We start from the raw sequence: 19277 nt of genomic DNA on the forward strand, positions 1-19277 counted from the left end.
AGGGTATCATGACTTCCTGTTGTATATTATATATTGTATGTTATATATTGTATATTATATATTATTATTATTATTATTGTAAACGTCTGCCTGAACACCTACAAACGTCAACTTCTTACCATTAAAGCTGATTCTGATGCTCTTTGATAGTAATTTAAAGACAATTAAGTGGATGAAAATCTTACGCATTACAACTTGAACCGTCACTTCCTGTTGCCTAAACTCAACCGTCACAGTCACCTAAGCGTCGATGCTTAAAATTGTGTAAAAAAAAACAGCACATTTCGTGAGATATCACATGAATGTTGATGAAAAAACGTTGGGTTTTGTTTTTGACTCCAGCATCTGTAACTTCTGTCGTCTGTGGCACTTTCCACACTTCATACCCCGTGTGCGCCTCAGAGTGGCACTTTCCACTCTCCATACTCTACTTACTGGACTTCTATATATGAGAAAACTCCCTCTGACTTTCATACACACACACAAACACACACACACACACTCTCTCTCACTCTCTCACGCAGACACAGACACACACTCTGAGCTGCAGGAGCATCAACACCATCGACCAGACGCTGCTGTCAATGGTCCTCACTTGGAAATGTCGCTTTTAATCCACTTTATAACAACTTTGGGTGAGTAAAAGTCTTTATTTGACAGGTTTTACAGTAAATGTGAGCACTTTCTGAGGTGCTGTCAGGACGCTGGGTGGGATCAAATCTGCTGTGGCTGCCAAAGAAAAGCCCTTTCTCATGTCTGCAGCAGAAACACATGTAATGAGATCCGCATGTAGACATTTAGGCGTTTATTTTAATAGAAACTGTAAAGTTTTAAAAGATAAAGAAAGGGTCAGGCTGACTATTAAATGAAACTGTTTGCTGCTCAGTCTTCCAGAGAGGATGCATGTGATTTTAATTAAACTGACCGCAAACATGCTCTGCTCCTGGGTGTTATAACCCAAAGCAGGATGAGTCTGTTGTGGGTCTCAGGTGTGTCTCTGACAGCTGTGGTGTTCCTCCCCTGCAGCCCTGTGGTGCTCCGTCAGGGCGCTGCAGCAGCCAGACTTCGGGGATGTGTGCACCGAGGGCAGCTGCTACCCCGCCACGGGGGACCTGCTGATCGGCCGGGCGCACAAACTGTCGGTGTCCTCCACCTGCGGCCTGAAGCAGCCGGAGCGCTTCTGCATCGTGGGACATCTGGAGGTAAGAAAAGACAATAAATATTATTAATAATTTAATAATAAATGAGCTTGTGACCAACACAGCGCCTCAATGCGTCAGCTGCTGCTGTTTCCTGCAACATGTGGAACTATCAAGTTTACTGGATGAGTTTTTGTTTATGATCTCTGGGAAATAAAGTTAATTTAAATGTTTAGGTATAAAAAAAAACAGCATATCTAATAGCAGCAATACTTTGTAATACTTTTTATTTTCGTGTCTTTTTGTGGTTGTTTTATATCTCGTTGCAGTTGTTTTGTGTCTCTTAGTGGTTGGTTTGTGTCTCTGTGTAGGCGTTTTGTGTCTCTTTGTAGTTGTTTTGTGTCTCTTTGTAGTTGTTTTATATCTCGTTGCAGTTGTTTTGAGTCTCTTTGTGTTTGTTTTATATCTCTTTGCAGTTGTTGTATATCTCTTTGCAGTTCTTTTGTGTCTCTTCGTAGTTGATTTGTGTCTCTTTGTAGCTGTTTTGTGTCTCTTTGTTGTTGTTTTCTGTGTCTTTGTAGTTGTTTTGTGTCTCTTTGCAGTCATTTTGTGTCTCTTTGCAGTTGTTTGGTGTCTCTTTTCAGTCATTTTGTGTCTCTTTTTAGTTGTTTTGTGTCTCTTTGTAGCTGATTTGTGTCTCTCTGCAGCCATTTTGTGTCTCTTTGTAGCTGATTTGTGTCTCTTTGTGGTTGTTTTGTGTCTCTTTGTAGCTGATTTGTGTCTCTTTGTGGTTGTTTTGTGTCTCTTTGCAGTTGTTTTGTGTCGCTGTGTAGTTGTGTTGTGTCTCTTTGTAGTTGTTGTGTCTCTTTGTGGTTGTTTTATATCTCGTTGCAGTTGTTTTGTGTCTCTTTGTAGCCGTTTTGTGTCTCTTTGCAGTTGTTTTGTGTCTCTTCGTAGTTGTTTTGTGTCTCTTTGTAGCTGTTTTGTGTCTCTTTGCAGTTGTTTATGTCTATTTTGGTTATTTTGAGTCTCTTTGTGTTTGTTTTGTGTCTCTTTGCAGTTGTTTTATATCTCTTTGCAGTTCTTTTGTGTCTCTTCGTAGTTGTTTTGTGTCTCTTTGTAGCTGTTTTGTGTCTCTTTGTTGTTGTTTTCTGTGTCTTTGTTGTTGTTTTCTGTGTCTTTGTGGTTGCTTTGTGTCGCTTTGTGGTTGTTTTGTGTCTCTTTGCAGTTGTTCTGTGTATCTTTGCAGTCGTTTTATGTCTGTTTTTGGTTGTTTTGTGTCTCTTTGTAGCTGATTTGTGTCTCTTTTCAGTTGTTTTATCTCTTTGAAGTTGTTTTGTGTCTCTTTGCAGATGTTTTGTGTGTTTTTGTAGCCGCTTTGTGTCTCTTTGCAGTTGTTTTGTGTCTCTTTGTTGTTGTTTTGTGTCTCTTTGTAGTTGTTTTGTGTCTCTTTGTGGTTGTTTTGTGTCTCTATGCAGTTGTTTTGTGTCTCTTTGTAGTTGTTTTGTGTCTCTTTGTGGTTGTTTTGTGTCTCTATGCAGTTGTTTTGTGTCTCTTCATAGTTGTTTGTGTCTCTTTGTAGTTGTTTTGTGTCTCTTTGCAGTTGTTTTGGGTCTCTGTGTAGTTATTTTGTGTCTCTTTGTAGTTGTTTCGTGTCTCTTTTTGGTTATTTTGTGTCTCTTTGTGGTTATTTTTTGTCTCTTTGAAGTTGTTTTGTGTCTCTTTGCAGTTTTTTTGTGTCTCTTTTTGGTTATTCTGCGTCTCTTTGAGTGCATGTATTTTTGCCTGCATGTCCCCGAGTGGGAAGATGAATGTAATCCATTACACAGTGTGTGCATGTTATATAATGTATGAAATGCATCACATTAGAAACGTATTGGTCGTCTTGTTGCCAAGAGACTGGAAATCCCCTGAACAAAGAGTTTTTATACTCATGATCGTTACTGCGACTTTATTTTAAAACAAATAAATCACACTAAACATTGGTTTGGATTCAGAAAAATGTCAATAAGTCAGGATTCGTTTAGAAATCCATTAAAATGATCTGCTGGCTTCGTCCAACACGTGGCATTTTTATGACCGAGACTTATTGCTTATGAATTCTTTTGCAAGAGAAAGTAGGCGTTTAATGTCAGCGATGAATCCCTCATTATATTTAAAGGGCTAGTTCAGATTTAGTGTAGTTGTATCCGGGGTCGGGTCTCGGGGGCAGCAGCTTTAGCAGGGGACCCCAAACTTCCCTTTCCCGGGCCACATTAACCAGCTCTAACTGGGGGATCCTGAGGCGTTCCCAGGCCAGTTTGGAGATCTAATCTCTCCACCTGGTCCTGGGTCTTCCCCGAGGCCTCCTCCCAGCTGGACGTGCCTGGAACACCTCCCTAGGGAGGCGCCCAGGGTTCATCCTTACCAGATGATCCTGAACCACCTCAACTGGCTCCTTTCAACGCAAAGGAGCAGCGGCTCTACTCCGAGTTCCTCACGGATGCTGAACTTCTCCCCCTCTCTCTAAGGGAGACTCCAGCCACCCTTCTGAGGAAACACATTTCAGCCTCTTGTACCCGTGACCTGGTTCTTTGGGTCCTGACCCAGCTTTCATGACCACAGGTGAGGGTAGGAACCAGGACTGAGCGGTAGATCCAGAGCTTTGTCTTCCTCAGCTCTCTTTTCGTCACAACGGTGCGGTAGAGCGACTGCAGCTCCGCCCCCGCTGCTCCGATTCTCCGGCCAAACTCACGCTCCATCGTCCCCTCACTCGTGAACATGATCCCGAGGTCCTTGAACTCCTTCACTTGGGGTCAGGACTCATTCCCTACCTGAGTATCTTATACACCAAAATCAGTTACATTCGTCCTTTAGAATATTAAATACATAAGACGCCCTGTTTCAGGTTACACAAGAGGAACTGAAGCGGTTGTGTTTGCTTCAAAACCACCAGACTCCATTGACAAAAACAGTGATTTTACTGCAGTTTCTATGCAATAAATCACTGTTTTTTGAGGAGTTTCTGGTCGATCGTGCCTTGATTTGTCAGTTTATTAGTCTTAATGTGCAACTTTGGTGTTTTAAAGGATGAGGAACTGACAATACTAATAAAGAAGCAGCAGTAGACCAGTAGCTCCTTTGCTTCAGTGAGGTTAAATCACTGTTTTTGTCAATGGAGTCTGGTGGCTTTGACGAGTGCGTCTGACAACGAGGTAAAGCAGTGAAATAATTCCGCGTAGAGTGTAAACTTAAACTGATATTGTTATTTTCTGTCTTTTTGCTTCTCCAAACTAGTTTTCAAATGGATTATTTGTTCGATAAACAGCGTAAAATACACTTTTAGTTCAATCGGGTGAATAAAAGCAACAAATTCTCACATTTGAGAGCCGTTTTTTAGGCATTTTTGCTTTTAAAAAACGTCTGAAACTCATCACAGATGTAGTTTTCAGCGCTGGGTCGTGTGTGGGAGCGTGGACATGTACAGTATCTGCTCGCTGTCTTGTCTTGAGTGGGAGTTCAGACATTCCTCTCCACAATAAAAGCGCTGTGTGCTTCACAATCCCTTTGCTTGTGTGTGTGAATGTGGACCGGGGGCGAGGCCTGGAAGGGAGGGAGGGTCGGGGGGGTATTCTCCTTTTATCAAACAGCCTGTGGCGAGTTCGCTGCGTGAATGGCGTCCTTATGAAGATGACACGCTGTGGGTGATTTCTCCGGGCTTCCTGAGGATGAGCACAGGCCTTAAGTATGAGGAGGGGGACAGGAAGTGGAGCCACTTAGAGAGACTCGCGTTTCGACAGAGTTGGCAGCCGCGGCTTCTCTGTGAAATTGAGAAACTCGTCTTGTTTATTCACACGCTGCGATACTTTGGGATTTAAGAGAGTGTGTGTGAACCGGAGGACAGACTGTGTCCACGCCAAACCATCTGGCGTGCAGGCGAGGCTGCTGCTGCTGCTGCTGCTGTGAACACATCGTTACACACACCCACTGGCAACATGATATATACAGCACCCTGTTAATGTGAATTCACTGTCAGAGCTCTTATCAACAACTATACCAGGATTGTGTGTCTCCTTGTGGTTGTTTTCTGTCTCTTTGTGGTCATTTTGTGGCTCTTTGTGGTCGTTTTGTGTCTCTTTGTGTCTCTTTGTGGTTGTTTTGTGTCTCTTTGTGGTCGTTTTGTGTCTCTTTGTGTCTCTTTGTGGTTGTTTTGTGTCTCTTTGTGGTCGTTTTGTGTCTCTTTGTGTCTCTTTGTGGTTGTTTTGTGTCTCTTTGTGGTCGTTTTGTGTCTCTTTGTGGCTGTTTTCTGTCTCTTTTTGGTTGTTTTGTGTGTCTTTTCATATGTTTTGTGTCTCTTTGTGGTCAATCTGTGTCTCTTTGTGGTTGTTTTGTGTGTCTTTGTGGTAGTTTTGTGTCTCTTTGTGGTCAATTTGTGTCTCTTTGTGGTTGTCCTGTGTCTCTTTGTGGTTGTCCTGTGTCTCTTTGTGGTCATTTTGTGTCTCTTTGTGGTCATTTTGTGTCTCTTTATGGTCTTCTTGTGTCTCTATGTGGTTGTTTTGTGTTTCTTCGTGGTTGTTTTGTGTTTCTTTGTGGTTGTTTTGTGTTTCTTTGCAGTCATTTTGTGTCTTTGTAGTTGTTATGTGTCTCTTTGTGGTTGTTGTGTGTCTCTGTCTCTTGTGTGTATAAATAGAGAAATAAACGCTGCTCACCCAGTGTCAAACTTAGCTGAAGTTCTGAAGCTACAGACTCAAATCTCTGCAAACTTCTTTTTAACTCAGCAAATTTTTGCCTTGAAGAAGGTTCCTACCTGAAGTTTGCTGAATTAAAAAGATTTGTGCACAGTTTTGAGTGTCTGGATGCTTTTTTATCTCCATTAAGTGTTATATTTCATGACCCAGATGATAGAAACAATCATAAGTTGCAGCTTTGGTCCTGTACATCAGGTGGGTGACATTGTTACATCGTCTTAATACAGAATATAATGAAATTAGCAGCGCTCCACCTGATTAGATACAGACAAAACTTCAACACGGGTTCTAAAATACTCAGTAAAATACATAAATGCAAGGTTATTGTCTCTGTGTCCATCAGGAGGAGAAGAAATGCTTTGTGTGCGACTCGAGACAGATGTTCGACGAGGACAGCAACCAAGTCAGCCACACCATCGAGAACCTGGTCACCACCTTCGCCCACAACCGCCTCAAGACCTGGTGGCAGTCGGAGAACGGTGAGAGGCAGAAAACAAAGCGTGTGAGCTCCGACTGAGGCTGTTCTCACGGGAACTGAGCCTCAGTAATGAGTAGACAGGAGATCACAGAGCCTCGCACTGCAGCCAATCACAGCGGGGCCTGGGGGCGGGGCTTACAGGTGCGCTGCAGACATACAGGTGTGCAGAGGAGAAACAGATGTGTGCCGTCACACACACACACACACACACACACACACACACACAGAAGCACACGTTTAAAGTGGGACATAAAGGCAGTGTGTAATGAGACAGCAGAGGTTCAGAGAGCGAGGAGGAAGTATTCGGATACTTTAAAAAGTAAAAGTGGCTGGAGTCTCCCTTAGAGAGAGGGGGAGAAGTTCAGCATCCGTGAGGAACTCGGAGTAGAGCCGCTGCTCCTTTGCGTTGAAAGGAGCCAGTTGAGGTGGTTCAGGATCATCTGGTAAGGATGAACCCTGGGCGCCTCCCTAGGGAGGTGTTCCAGGCACGTCCAGCTGGGAGGAGGCCTCGGGGAAGACCCAGGACCAGGTGGAGAGATTAGATCTCCACACTGGCCTGGGAACGCCTCAGGATCCCCCAGTTAGAGCTGGTTAATGTGGCCCGGAAAAAGGGAAGTTTGGGGTCCGACCCGGGTCGCGGATGAAGATGAGATGAGATGAGAATCTGCCGATAACACAATTATTGTCCCTTTACTAGTCGAGGTGGTTGTTTCTATTGTTTTTAAAATATAAGGCGACAATTTATGATTATTTCTATTCTGGATTAATCTGCAGATTAGTTTCATGATTAATTCAGTTGTTGATTTGTTTGTGAAACCTATGAAAATAGTGGTAAAAGCCCTGTCATCACAATTTAGTGACACCTTCAGATTCTTTGGTCCAACAACAACCGTCCAAACCTCAGTTTTATTATGTTTTGTGCGATTTAAGACAAGAAAATCAGCAAATCTTCACTTTTTAAAGTTAACTTTGTGTCACCAAGGGGAAACAATCGACTCGTACAAAATAAAATAGAAACGTCTTGCAAGATAAAATATATAAATATATCAACCTATCATCAGTTCCTTCAATTTATGCATAAAAACAGTGCAATAATGAAGTATTAGAGGCTGAATCCATTAACAAAATTTGCATTTTTGCATTTAAAATGACCTAAAACGATCTCAAAATAGTAGCTTTAGTGTCTCTTCTTGTGTTTGGAGCCGTTTATTGTTGTTTTATTTGGTGTCTCTGTGATAAAAGACGTGATCTCAAACAAAGAACGCATAAAGGATATACACAACAACCAATTTATAGACCAACAGATTAATTAACTCAGCAACGACTGTATGAGTCAGTATGTAAAATACTTTAAGGACCAGGGAAAAGAGTGTTTGCCTGTTTCAACACTTAACGTCTGATTTATCGCGCACACATGGCACAGTATCCTCACATCCTTAATCCGAGCCCTGAAAGAAAGCCCATTACAGTAAGTACAGTACAGTAAGTTCCCATGCAGAGGAACGAACCCGCCCTCCTGTGAGCGGTGGGAAACGGTCGGAGCTGTGAGTCATGGAGGGACGACGGCCAGCGGAGCAGATGGCTTTGAAACGCAAGGAAGCTGCAGACACACACACAACGGGCTCTGCTTGGGATTTCCTCAGGTCCTCGTAGTCGTCCTCCTGTTGCACCAACTTTAAACTTAGCCTCACTACAAAGTTAGTGTTCAGTCTGGATAAATATACATATAAAGATCATAAATTCAAACAAGTTGCACCACATAAACTGTAGTTGCTACTTGATATGAAGGTTACTTATGAAGCTAACTGGCGCGTGAACTCATGTTAGCTTGACGAAGGGTCATCCCTATGTCCCCCGGTCGCCTACGCTGATTTAATTTAGCATTTTGTCAGGGTTAGGCTCAGGGTTAGGAGGTAGTGTTAGGGTCTACATAAACCTTTTCGCCGTGGGAACCGAGGAACACCGGACCCTTTTTTAAGAAAAGCAGGGACCAAGTACAAAGCGGGGAACATAGGACCCGGGGACCATAGGTACGCTTGCATGCTAGCAGCTCTGTGAGGAGATCATGCCTTTAACTTAATGCTAACGGCAGCATGCTAACATGCTCATGTGGGAGCGTACCTATGTTCTCTGGGTCCTTTGTTCCCCGCTTGTTTGTGACCGTGGAACATCAGACACTTATTTTGAAAGGGTCCTATGTTCCCGGTCTGTTATTTTTTTTCCACAACCAGTGCCGAATTCCCTGGCAATTAGGCTTATGTAGACCCTAACACTACCCCCTAACCCTGACCCTGGGCACCGCGGTCCACCCTAAAACTGGACTCAAACATTACCCCCTAACCCTGACAAAATGCTGAATTAAATCAGCGATGTTTTAGAAGCGTGAAGGTGCAACTCAAAGTAATTTCTGTGTAATTTTTACACAAAAATATCATTTTTCTGACTTATAAATCATTAACTTTGTTTGAGACCTTGTTTCTGTCTCAGCAACAAAGTTAAAAAAAACCACAGCTAAGCTAACGTCAACTCACTCTCGTGTACTCCTCTAATGAGTACGTTTGTTAATGCTAAATATGTTTGCTAGCTGTGTAAATATCTAATGTTAGCAAAGGAAAATATAAATACATTATGCACATTTCACTTGTTATTCATCCACACAACGTTCACTACACTTTTAAACAAGGCTGCTTGAAAGTCGCTTTGTTTAGTTCTAGCTACAGATGTTAGTTAGCATGCTAATATGTACCGAACACAAAGAATCAACTGAGGTCGATGGGAATAACTTTAGTTTTTTTGCAGATACATGCTTCAATAATAACCTTAAAGGAGCAATAAGCGCAGATGCATTAGTTCTAGACTGAAGTAATTAAAAAATCGCTACGTAAAGAACGAGAGGTTTAATTTCAACTGGAGTACAGGACGACGTCATGCTCCCGCGCTCTGTGTGGCTCTCCAGCCTCATGTTAACGCGGCGGTTCGCCGTTCGTGTGCGTTCGTGTGCGTTCGTGTGCTTTCGTGTGAAGCGCCGCCTCCTCCCTCCTCTTGGAAGGTGTATGTTACGTTACTAAACTGTCTGCTAACGCGATTAGCTGCGAACAGATACCGTTTGATGCTAATGGTTATACACTAAATTAGTGGCATAAAGATTAATTCACGGACAAACCAGCAAAAAACTTGACAAAAGGAAGTTTATTTCTTGCGGCATTATAACGTTATAAATTACTTGGTTACTCGACGTGTTCCATAAAATGGTGAAATTCTGCTCGGTGTAGATATTCGCACGCAGACGAGTCAAGTGTGTTATGATTGTTTTGGTCTACAGACAGTGCTCTTTTTTGTTTTTGTATTTATTCTTTTTTTAATTATTTCATTTTATTTTATTATTTTTTATTATTATTTAACAGGCAGTGCTCTATTTTTATTATTTTATTTTATTATTTTTTATTATTATTTAACAGGCAGTGCTCTATTTTTATTATTTTATTTTATTATTTTTTATTATTTAACAGCCAGTGCTCTATTTTTATTATTTTATTTTATTATTTTTTATTATTTAACAGCCAGTGCTCTATTTTTATTATTTTATTTTATTATTTTTTATTATTTAACAGCCAGTGCTCTATTTTTATTATTTTATTTTATTATTTTTTATTATTTAACAGCCAGTGCTCTATTTTTATTATTTTATTTTATTATTTTTTTATTATTTAACAGCCAGTGCTCTATTTTTATTATTTTATTTTATTATTTTTTATTATTTAACAGCCAGTGCTCAACAGAAACCGAGCTGTGAAACGATGTTTTTGCTCCTTTAAATAACCTGATGATGTTTGCATGGATGGCTGATAAAATATATAAAAATAATAAGCATAGTTACATTTGCTGTATTGTTTAGCCTCCTAAACTGGATTTTTTTAGCTTTGTTTTTACTGTTTCAAACCTCATTTACACATAAATGTGGTGAGAAATTCAGGAGTAGCAGCTGAAACACACTCCAGATTAGATTCATGTGTGTCAGAAAGCCTCAGCTGCATAAACATGTGCAGGAAGAATCTGTAAATATGTAACACATGAATGATGTGAAGTGTGTGAGAGAGTGTGTCGACGTTTATTTAGTTTTAACTGTTAATTTCCTGTGTTTCCTTTTCACCTGCAGGTGTGGAGAATGTGACCATCCAGCTGGACCTGGAGGCCGAGTTTCACTTCACACACCTTATCATGACCTTCAAGGTGCCTGTGCTCTCTCACACACACACACACACACACACACACACTCCCATACCCACGGAGATAAACACACATCGGGCAGCTGTGGTGGAGGAATGTGGAAACAATCCTTCTGGTCTCTGGAGGACGGTGGGAAGAGAAGACGGGCGGGAGAGGATGAGTTTGAGGCCGTGCAGTAAAATAAACGCCGCTCGTTGCTCTCACGTGGTCGATGGTCGTGACGGCGGCCAGCTGGATCCGTGCCCGTAACGCTACATCATAGTCCGAACGCGCTTTCCAATCCTGTTCTGGGATGAGCTACAGCCTCCACCTGCTCAGGAATATCATTACTTTATAGTCAAGTTATGTTTAATTTTATTATTGCGCTCAAATAAAAAACAAAAATCTGTATTTACAGCACATCTAGAAGAAAAATAGGATATTTTATGAACTTTTGAAGCAGAAAAGCTTTAACAACATGCAATCTGTATCATCAATCATGTTTTTTGCATCGTTCCTGACAAAAAAACATATAAATAAATCAAATAAAATACAAATAGAAATGTATTTTATCCAAGTTCAAACGTCAAAAACCTTGATTTGATCAGAATTGTAGTATTTGATGCCACAGCAGCTGATTGTTCACACATAAACTTGCACGATAACACAAAGAAACGTGTAATTAGTTGAGATAAACTGGATATTATTGACATTAAAAGATGAATATTTTCAGGATGAATCACAGGAAATACATCTGGGCGTAACATGAGTGCAGAAATAGCTGGAAAATACACTTTGAGTATAAAGTTAATTTCCAAACTTTAAAATTCAGAGTATTTGAAACCACTGTAGTTTGGTTTTTCATGATTATTCACACGTAGACTTCCATGTCCAATGATAACACACAGAAACATGTAATTAGTTGAGATGAACTTGATATTATTGACATTAAAAAACTTGTAAAAAGCCTCAAAAATATCTGGTTTTCAGGATGAATCCCAGGAAAGAAGTCTGAGCGTAACATGAGTGCAGAAATAGTTGGAAAATACATTTGGAGCTCGGCAATAATACGATATATAAAGTCAAAACCATATAAAAATGTCCATAGTTTGTATTTTTCTAAATAGTTTTGATTGCGATGTTGCAACTGAACTGCATTAATATAATATTTACATCATTTGGACGACGCTTTACGCTCTGATACTCGCACGTTTTTCAAGTTTTGCACTAAAGTTCTTAAAACACACACTGCTTTTCATTTGTCGAGTATTTAATCAACACGGGAGTTTACAAAAGTTTAAATAGTTATCGAGATATGAAGAAGAAGAAGAAGAATTCCTTTATTAGTCCCGCAACGAGGACATTCAATTTTTTCACTCTACTATTGTTATTCATGTTACACACACACACACACACACACACACACACACACACACACACACACACACACACACACACACACACACACACACACACACACACACACACACAGGCCCTATATACATGCAATTAAGGAGAGATGTCAGAGCGAGGAACAATAATATTTGGTTTTCAGGACGAATCTCAGGAAAAGAACTTGACATTTGAGGACGAGAGAAGACGGCGGCGTTGAAAATACAAATTAAAGCACAAATTGAAGTATTGGACACCACTTTAGTTTGTTTTCCCATTAAAAAGGAGGCGATCATGTTTAGAAATTAGTGTTTATGTAAAAGCAGCTGCACGGAAAATCGAATTTAGGCATCAACAGCTCTTCAAGACAGTAAAGAAAGTATTGCATCATGTTGATTTAGGGGTTTTTCTCCCGACAGACGTTTCGCCCGGCTGCCATGGTGATCGAGCGCTCGATGGACTTTGGGAAGACGTGGCAGGTCTATCGTTACTTTGCCTACGACTGCCAGTCATCCTTCCCCGGCGTTTCCTCCGAGCCGATGGTCAGAGTGGACGAAATCGTCTGCGACTCCCATTACTCAGACATCGAACCGTCCACCGAGGGAGAGGTGAGATCTGAAGAATGTGCTTTTTATTTGCATTTCTTAAGGTTTGTCTATCGTTAAGAGCGTCTGGATTAGATTAAAGGAATTTAGGAACTTCTGTTGCAAACTTTTAATTTCATTTTCTCTCTTTCAGGTGATATTTCGGGTTCTGGACCCCGTCTTTAAGATTGAGGACCCCTACAGCCTGAGGATACAGAGTAAGGACGCACTCCCACTGTGCCTCCGTCCCGTGCCCCGTGCTTTAGGGTGCTTGTCCCCCCTCCAGGCCCGTTTGTACTCACACTACCTGGGCCTCGGAGAATGCTTCTTGCTGCCTATACGTCATCACGCCGTAACACGTCACACGCATTGATGACGTCATGGCGATGCGTGGCTTTGTTTCCAGATCTTTCCATAGACCTCAGAGTTTTTGTGCGTCTTGTCGACTGTTTTTGAATCTTTTCATCGACCAAATCTGCAGTAAACACTCCACCTCCGCATCACACCAACGTGAACCTTTCACCGCCATTGTTTTAAATGTCCGCGCATGGTCCCTCCTTCTTTTTTCTGTGTCCCAACAGGCGCACAGGAAATGACCTCAGAACCGCTGTAGGCCTCGTGCTCGTACACGTGCGCACGCTCGTGCTCGTACATGTGCAAACGTGCTTTACAAAAGCCCACCTCTCCCAAACGGGCCGAGGTCGGCAAGGAGTGGTGCGGTTGCACTCACACTGGTCAAACGAACTAGACTTTACCTGTAAAACCTGTTCGGGCACGGTACGGATGGACAGTGGGAGTACGCCCTAAGATGCTCCGAATGTCTGTGTCTACAAAGCCGGTTTCCTCACAGGTTACAGAGTCATTTTTCCTTTTTCAGATTATACAATTTCAATAATTTGATGACTTATTTGAAGTCTGAGGAGATTAAATCCTCCAGTTCTTCACAAGATAAAAGAAACAATTGAACAAAGTATGAAAATATGTTTTAATCCTCATAAATAACCTGAAGTTGAACTGCAGAAAAACATAAAATATTATATCATTTAACCAAAATAATCGAGATTAAACAAACAGCTGCGGACAAAAGACAAACCAAACACTTTGTCTGAGGGACGATGAAGATAAATATCCTGTTTAAGAGGATTTGAACCGTCTGCAGTCGAGGTTACAGCCACTGGAGCAGAGCTGCAGGGGTCAGAGGTCAGGCGGGAAGAGCGCCGCGTGGAATTTCACACGTGGGAGCGACTCGGCCGCTGTGCACTCGCCTGCATCCAGACTCAGACACACACACACACACACACACACACACACACACACACACACACACACACGCACACACCCACACACACACACGCAGAGGCCTCATGTTAGGTTTGTGGTGAATGCTTTGGGAGTGGGAGGAACTAAAAGTTTAACGTTTCCTAACACTCCTAATTTCCTGTGTGTGTGTGTGTGTGTGTGTGTGTCTGTGTGTGTGTGTGTGTGTGTGTGTGTGTGTGTGTGTGTGTTGCAGACATGCTGAAGATCACTAACCTGAGGGTGAATTTCCTGAAGCTCCACACGCTCGGCGACAACCTTCTCGACTCCCGCGATGAGGTCACGGAGAAGTACTACTACGCCCTCTACGACATGGTCGTCCGCGGCAACTGCTTCTGCTACGGTCACGCCTCAGAGTGCGCCCCCATCGACGGAGCGCCAACCGGAGCCGAGGGCATGGTATACAAGAAATGAACTATTACTGAAACTAAAAACTTGAGAGGAAATTAAAGATTCAGTCACCGATTTCTTAATTGACTCTTTTTAAAGTCTGGTATCCAGCATAAGTCTGGTACAGATGGTGTTAATTTTGTGTGTGTGTGTGTGTGTGTGTGTGTGTGTAGGTCCACGGCCGCTGCGTATGTAATCACAACACTGAGGGACTAAATTGTGAGCGCTGTCAAGACTTTTACCATGATTCTCCCTGGAGACCTGCAGAGGGACGAAACACCCACGCCTGCAAGAGTGAGAACACCAACACGAACACACAGAGTTCACTCCTCTTTCTGCTTTTTCCGTCTTTTTTTATTCACTTTCTTGCTCAAAGTTTAATGAGAAGACTGACACCACTCTCAGGTTTGTGCGTCAAGTTTGGCGCTAGAGATTAGCAAGTGATTAGCTTAGCTTAGCTTAGCATAAAGCCTGAAAAGGGGAGGAAACAACTGGAGTTGCTCAGTCCAAAGCTCAATCATTAACATAAGATATCTCATGTTTAATACGTAGAAAACATGTCGTATAAAACTGACAATGTGTGATTACCCATGCTAGCTATTAGCCCTCTTTCCGGTGTTCATGCTAAGCTAAGCTAAGCTAACCTGCTACTGGTGTTAGCTTCATTTTAAAGCGTACAGAGACGAGAGTGGTTTCAAACTCTCAACAAGAAAGTGAATAAACGCATTTCACAAAATGTCAAATTATTCTTTTAATGTCCTTTCTTTAGAAAATACTTTTTGGATAATGGATTCATAAAAATGCTAACCCTAACACATCCTGTCCCAGCTTCTCAAAAATGAGGATTTTCCGCTTTAAACTAAATCTGCAACAATAAGTTAATTAACAGAAAAATAATCTGCATCTATTTTTATACTCAATTCATCTTTAATATAATTTTTTTCATGCAAAAATGGCAGAAAAGTTTTTTTTAAGCTTCTTAAATATAGAGATTTTCTTTTTTGTTTGTTTTTTATATCATAATAAACTGAATATCTTTGAGTTTTGGACAAGAAAAGACGTTTAACGGCCTCACGTTGGATATTTTTTCCCTATTTTCTGACATTTTATCACACAAACGTTTAATCGATGAATCTAGAAAGTAATCAGCAGATTAATCGATCATTTGCAGCACTACTTTCCTTTAATTTTCACCTTTTAAAAACATTTTGTACACTTAAAGATGAATCCAAACTGAAAATAATACCAAGTTGCAGCCTTAAACTGTGAAACACAGATGAATGCTGCAAACTACAAGAGTAAAGTTCATAAACTGCTCTTAAAAAATTAGAAAAAATGCACATTTCCAGAGTAAAAATCCCTCTTTCTCCCTCAGAGTGTGAGTGTAACCATCACGCCACGTCGTGCCACTTCGACCTGGCCGTGTACAAGACGACGGGCAACGTGAGCGGAGGCGTGTGCGAGGACTGCCAACACAACACGGTGGGCCAACAGTGCGAGCAGTGCGCGCCCTTCTACTTCCAGCACCCGAACCGGGACCTGAGGGACCCCAACGTCTGTGAGCGTAAGTCACCTCTGCGTGAACCCTCCGCGAGTGTCCTCCTCCTCCTCCGCGGCGTTGCTCCTCTTTATGGTCGACTCTGCTCGTTAACATGGACAGCGTTAAGAAGCACGTCCTCCTTCTGGACCTGTGCAGACAAACACCACCTGGAGCTGCAGCCTTTGAAGTGAAAAAGAAGAAAGTGGCAGTTGTTGCATCATGATTGTAATTACCTACTGAGAGCAGCCTCCTCCTCTCTCCTCCTCTCACAACACTCAACTTTTAACTCCTCTGCAGTCATTTTGTCGCACAGTTTTGGTGTAAAAATGGTCAAAAACACGTCCTAAATCCCACATTAAGGCATCCAGAACTTAACGAACACCATAGAAACATCCATTCTGTGATTTTTTGTATAAACTTTTGTAGATTTCTGCAAAAATAACATGTTTCTGGCGTTTGGATGGCGAGCACTTCTGTTGTGTAAAGCTCATAAACTCCCTTTATTGTCAGTAAACCTAAGAAAATCATCCTCTGACTGCTCAAGGGCTCTAGTTTGTGGTTGTCAAGTTTCATGAGGGTGTGATATATTAATAATAATAATAACTTTATGTTTACAAAGTGCTTTAACATAACACAAAACAAAATACAGTATAAAAAACATATAATTATAGTTAAATCCAATAAGTTCCAATATAATATTTACACATTGTATTGAAAAAAAGGGGAAAATGCAGCAGCAATAGAGGGCAAAGAAAATGATTATTAGTTTATTGTTAATTAATTTACGTTGCTTGCAAAGAAAGAAAAGACACAAAATAACTGGATCAGCCTCATTCAGCCCATATCGGATCAGGGTAGCTCGTGGCAGTACGGTGAAGGCATTTAAAGGTCTTTTTTAACCACTAATTCTGCTGAAAATAACAGCAAACCTCTGCAGCAGCATGAGAAGAGTCTTTACACACACAACAAACTACTAACCTGACTCACTAGATGAATTTGGTTCTTCCTGCGTCCCTCATCCTTCTGGGATCTCTCCATTAGAAACCAATCTCAGGAGGCTGGGTCTTATCAAAAATCCTTGCATATGATTGGATGAACCACTTGTTCGTCATCTTTATTGACATGCGTCTTCGACCGCTCACACGGAAACTAACCCGTGACGCTGATGAGAGTGACGCGGGGAGAAGCCGAACAGCACAGCCGACATGGTTTCCACCAACAAAAGCCTTCAGAGCCGTTCTCTGAAAGATTCTCTAGATTGGAAACACGGATGAAAGAGCAGCATCCATGTTGACGTCTGCTTCCTCAATGCAGGCCGCCACAGTAGTTCCTCTGCTGCGTCACATCTATGAAACCCCGCCCGGCGCTCCTGATTGGCCTGACCATTTTTTGCGGACGCTTGAAATCACTTTCTTACGGAGCGATCAGAGGAATGAGTGGAGCTAATTCCAGTCCTGTAGAGCCACTGTCGTGCATGTTTTAGGTTTCTCCCTGCTCTAACACACCTGAGTCTGATGCTCTGCTCGTTATCAAGCAGCTGATGCTCGTCACAGTTTGATTATTGTTAGACTCAAGTGTGTTAGAGCAGGGAGGAACCTAAAACATGCAGGACAGTGGCTCTCCAGGACCGGAATCGCCCACCCATGAGCTAGGCGGAGTCAAGATGGAACAAAAGTCATCTGGCGAGAGTCCGGTTAACTAACTCCACCCTCTGACAAGAAAAAGTCATCTTGACCCACCAACACATGGCACATGCAGCCCTTATCCACTTAAAAATAACTCAGCAGTGACGTAACGTTGCTTCAAGATAAGCTGATGTTGTCTTAAAATCTTTATTTTTGTAACTTCATGACCTGAAGTCTCCAGAGAACGTTGAATTGATGAAGACAGAGACGTAGAAAAGCAGATCACGAGCTTCCAGAGAAACATGTTCCAACATTTACCGATCAGATTGACCTGAAATTAGGCTGGCGTCCTGTCCAGGGTGTACCCCGCCTCACGCCCGATGTCAGCTGGGATCGGCTCCAGCCCCCCTGCGACCCCGACAGGGACAAGCGGTTGAATGAAAGATGAATGAATGAATGAATATTTGTGAAGTTTCTTTTACCACTCTTGCACTTTGTGTTAGTTCCCTTTGTGATAAAGCAAAGAACATCATTTTATGATCAGCCTAACGCCGTCGTTCATGTCTCTGCAGCGTGTAGCTGTGACCCGGCCGGCTCTCTGCAGGGCGGGCTGTGCGACTCGCACACCGACGTGGCGGCCGGCATGATCTCAGGCCAGTGTCGCTGCAAAGCCAACGTGGAGGGCGAGCGCTGCGACCACTGCAGGCAGGGACACCACGGGCTGGGGCAGGGGCCTCACGGCTGCCTGCGTAAGTCTCCTGTTGAGACACGTTTCACATGCTTTTGCACAAAGTTGATATTTTGCTGCCATGTTTGTTCCGTGCACGTTTCACTTTAATATAATATCTTAGCCAGAGCCTTTCATTCAAAAATCTGTTAATTAACAGTTTAATTTTTGTATGTTTTCCCCTTAAAAACGCCTTAAACCACGACTATTATGCATTTAAAAATAACTTGTATGTAAAACAATCCAAATTTATTACAATCCATTTATTATCACCTTAAAATCCAATTAAAACTCCTTAATTTATTCAATATTAATGGGTAAATTAATGTAATTTAAAGCTGGAAAATGAAGGAATTTTGTTTCATAGTAACTTCAGGAAAAGTGTAATTGTTTTTAATTTCAAATATGGGGATTTTTTTACTTCTTAAAATGTGCAGAAAATCTATATAACATACATTTTATGTAGATTATAACCTGAATAAATTACAAACTTCTGTTACCACCTTAAAATCACATTAAACACCTTAATTTCAACATTTGAAAATGGGTGAATTGATGTCATTTTAAGGTGAAAAATGGAGGAAATAGTGACTTCAGGAAAGATGAACTATAACATTTTTATATATATGTATATCAAAGATGAGTATATATATCATAACCTAAAAATATTACAAACTTATAACCTTAAAATCCCATTAAAACTCCTTAATTTAAATCGAATTGAACCAATATTAACCTCAATTTACCTTAATTTAATCAATATTAATAGGTACATTTTAATTTTAAACTTAAAAATGAAGGAATTTAGTTTCAAAGTGACTCCATGAAAGATGAACTATAACTTTTTTTAATACATATACGTATATCAAAGTATACATATATACATATTATAACCTTAAAATCCCATTAAAACACCTTAATTTAAATCTAATTGAACCAATATTAACAGGTAAATGAATGGATTTTTAAGCATTTAGTTTCATAGTGACTGAAAGGTGAAAATATAAGCACTTTTTGTTGTTTTTAATATCAAAGATGAGGATTTCAGGTGTTTTTTACCGGAGAACTTGAGATAAAAACATTCACGCAGAGTAAATAAAGTACAGATTCAATCACGTTTGTCATGCTTTTACCTATAAAACAGAGTAAATA

General features: G+C 41.2%; 1 protein-coding gene across 1 annotated transcript in view; it reads left to right on the plus strand.

Moving 5' to 3' along the window:
- The first annotated feature begins 492 nt into the window (after positions 1-492).
- lamb1b (laminin, beta 1b) overlaps positions 493-19277 on the plus strand; it is a 41662-nt gene continuing 22877 nt past the window's right edge. Inside the window, exons 1-10 of the mRNA XM_083935287.1 lie at positions 493-635; positions 1027-1202; positions 6210-6345; positions 10501-10574; positions 12362-12550; positions 12681-12744; positions 14040-14242; positions 14407-14527; positions 15609-15797; positions 17971-18147. Coding sequence (XP_083791413.1) covers positions 602-635; positions 1027-1202; positions 6210-6345; positions 10501-10574; positions 12362-12550; positions 12681-12744; positions 14040-14242; positions 14407-14527; positions 15609-15797; positions 17971-18147 — 1363 coding nt within the window. The 5' untranslated portion in view covers positions 493-601. The remainder of the gene's footprint in view (positions 636-1026; positions 1203-6209; positions 6346-10500; positions 10575-12361; positions 12551-12680; positions 12745-14039; positions 14243-14406; positions 14528-15608; positions 15798-17970; positions 18148-19277) is intronic.

The sequence above is a fragment of the Echiichthys vipera genome (assembly GCF_963691815.1).
Source record: "Echiichthys vipera genome assembly, chromosome: 20".
NCBI classification, from domain to species: Eukaryota; Metazoa; Chordata; class Actinopteri; order Perciformes; family Trachinidae; genus Echiichthys; species Echiichthys vipera.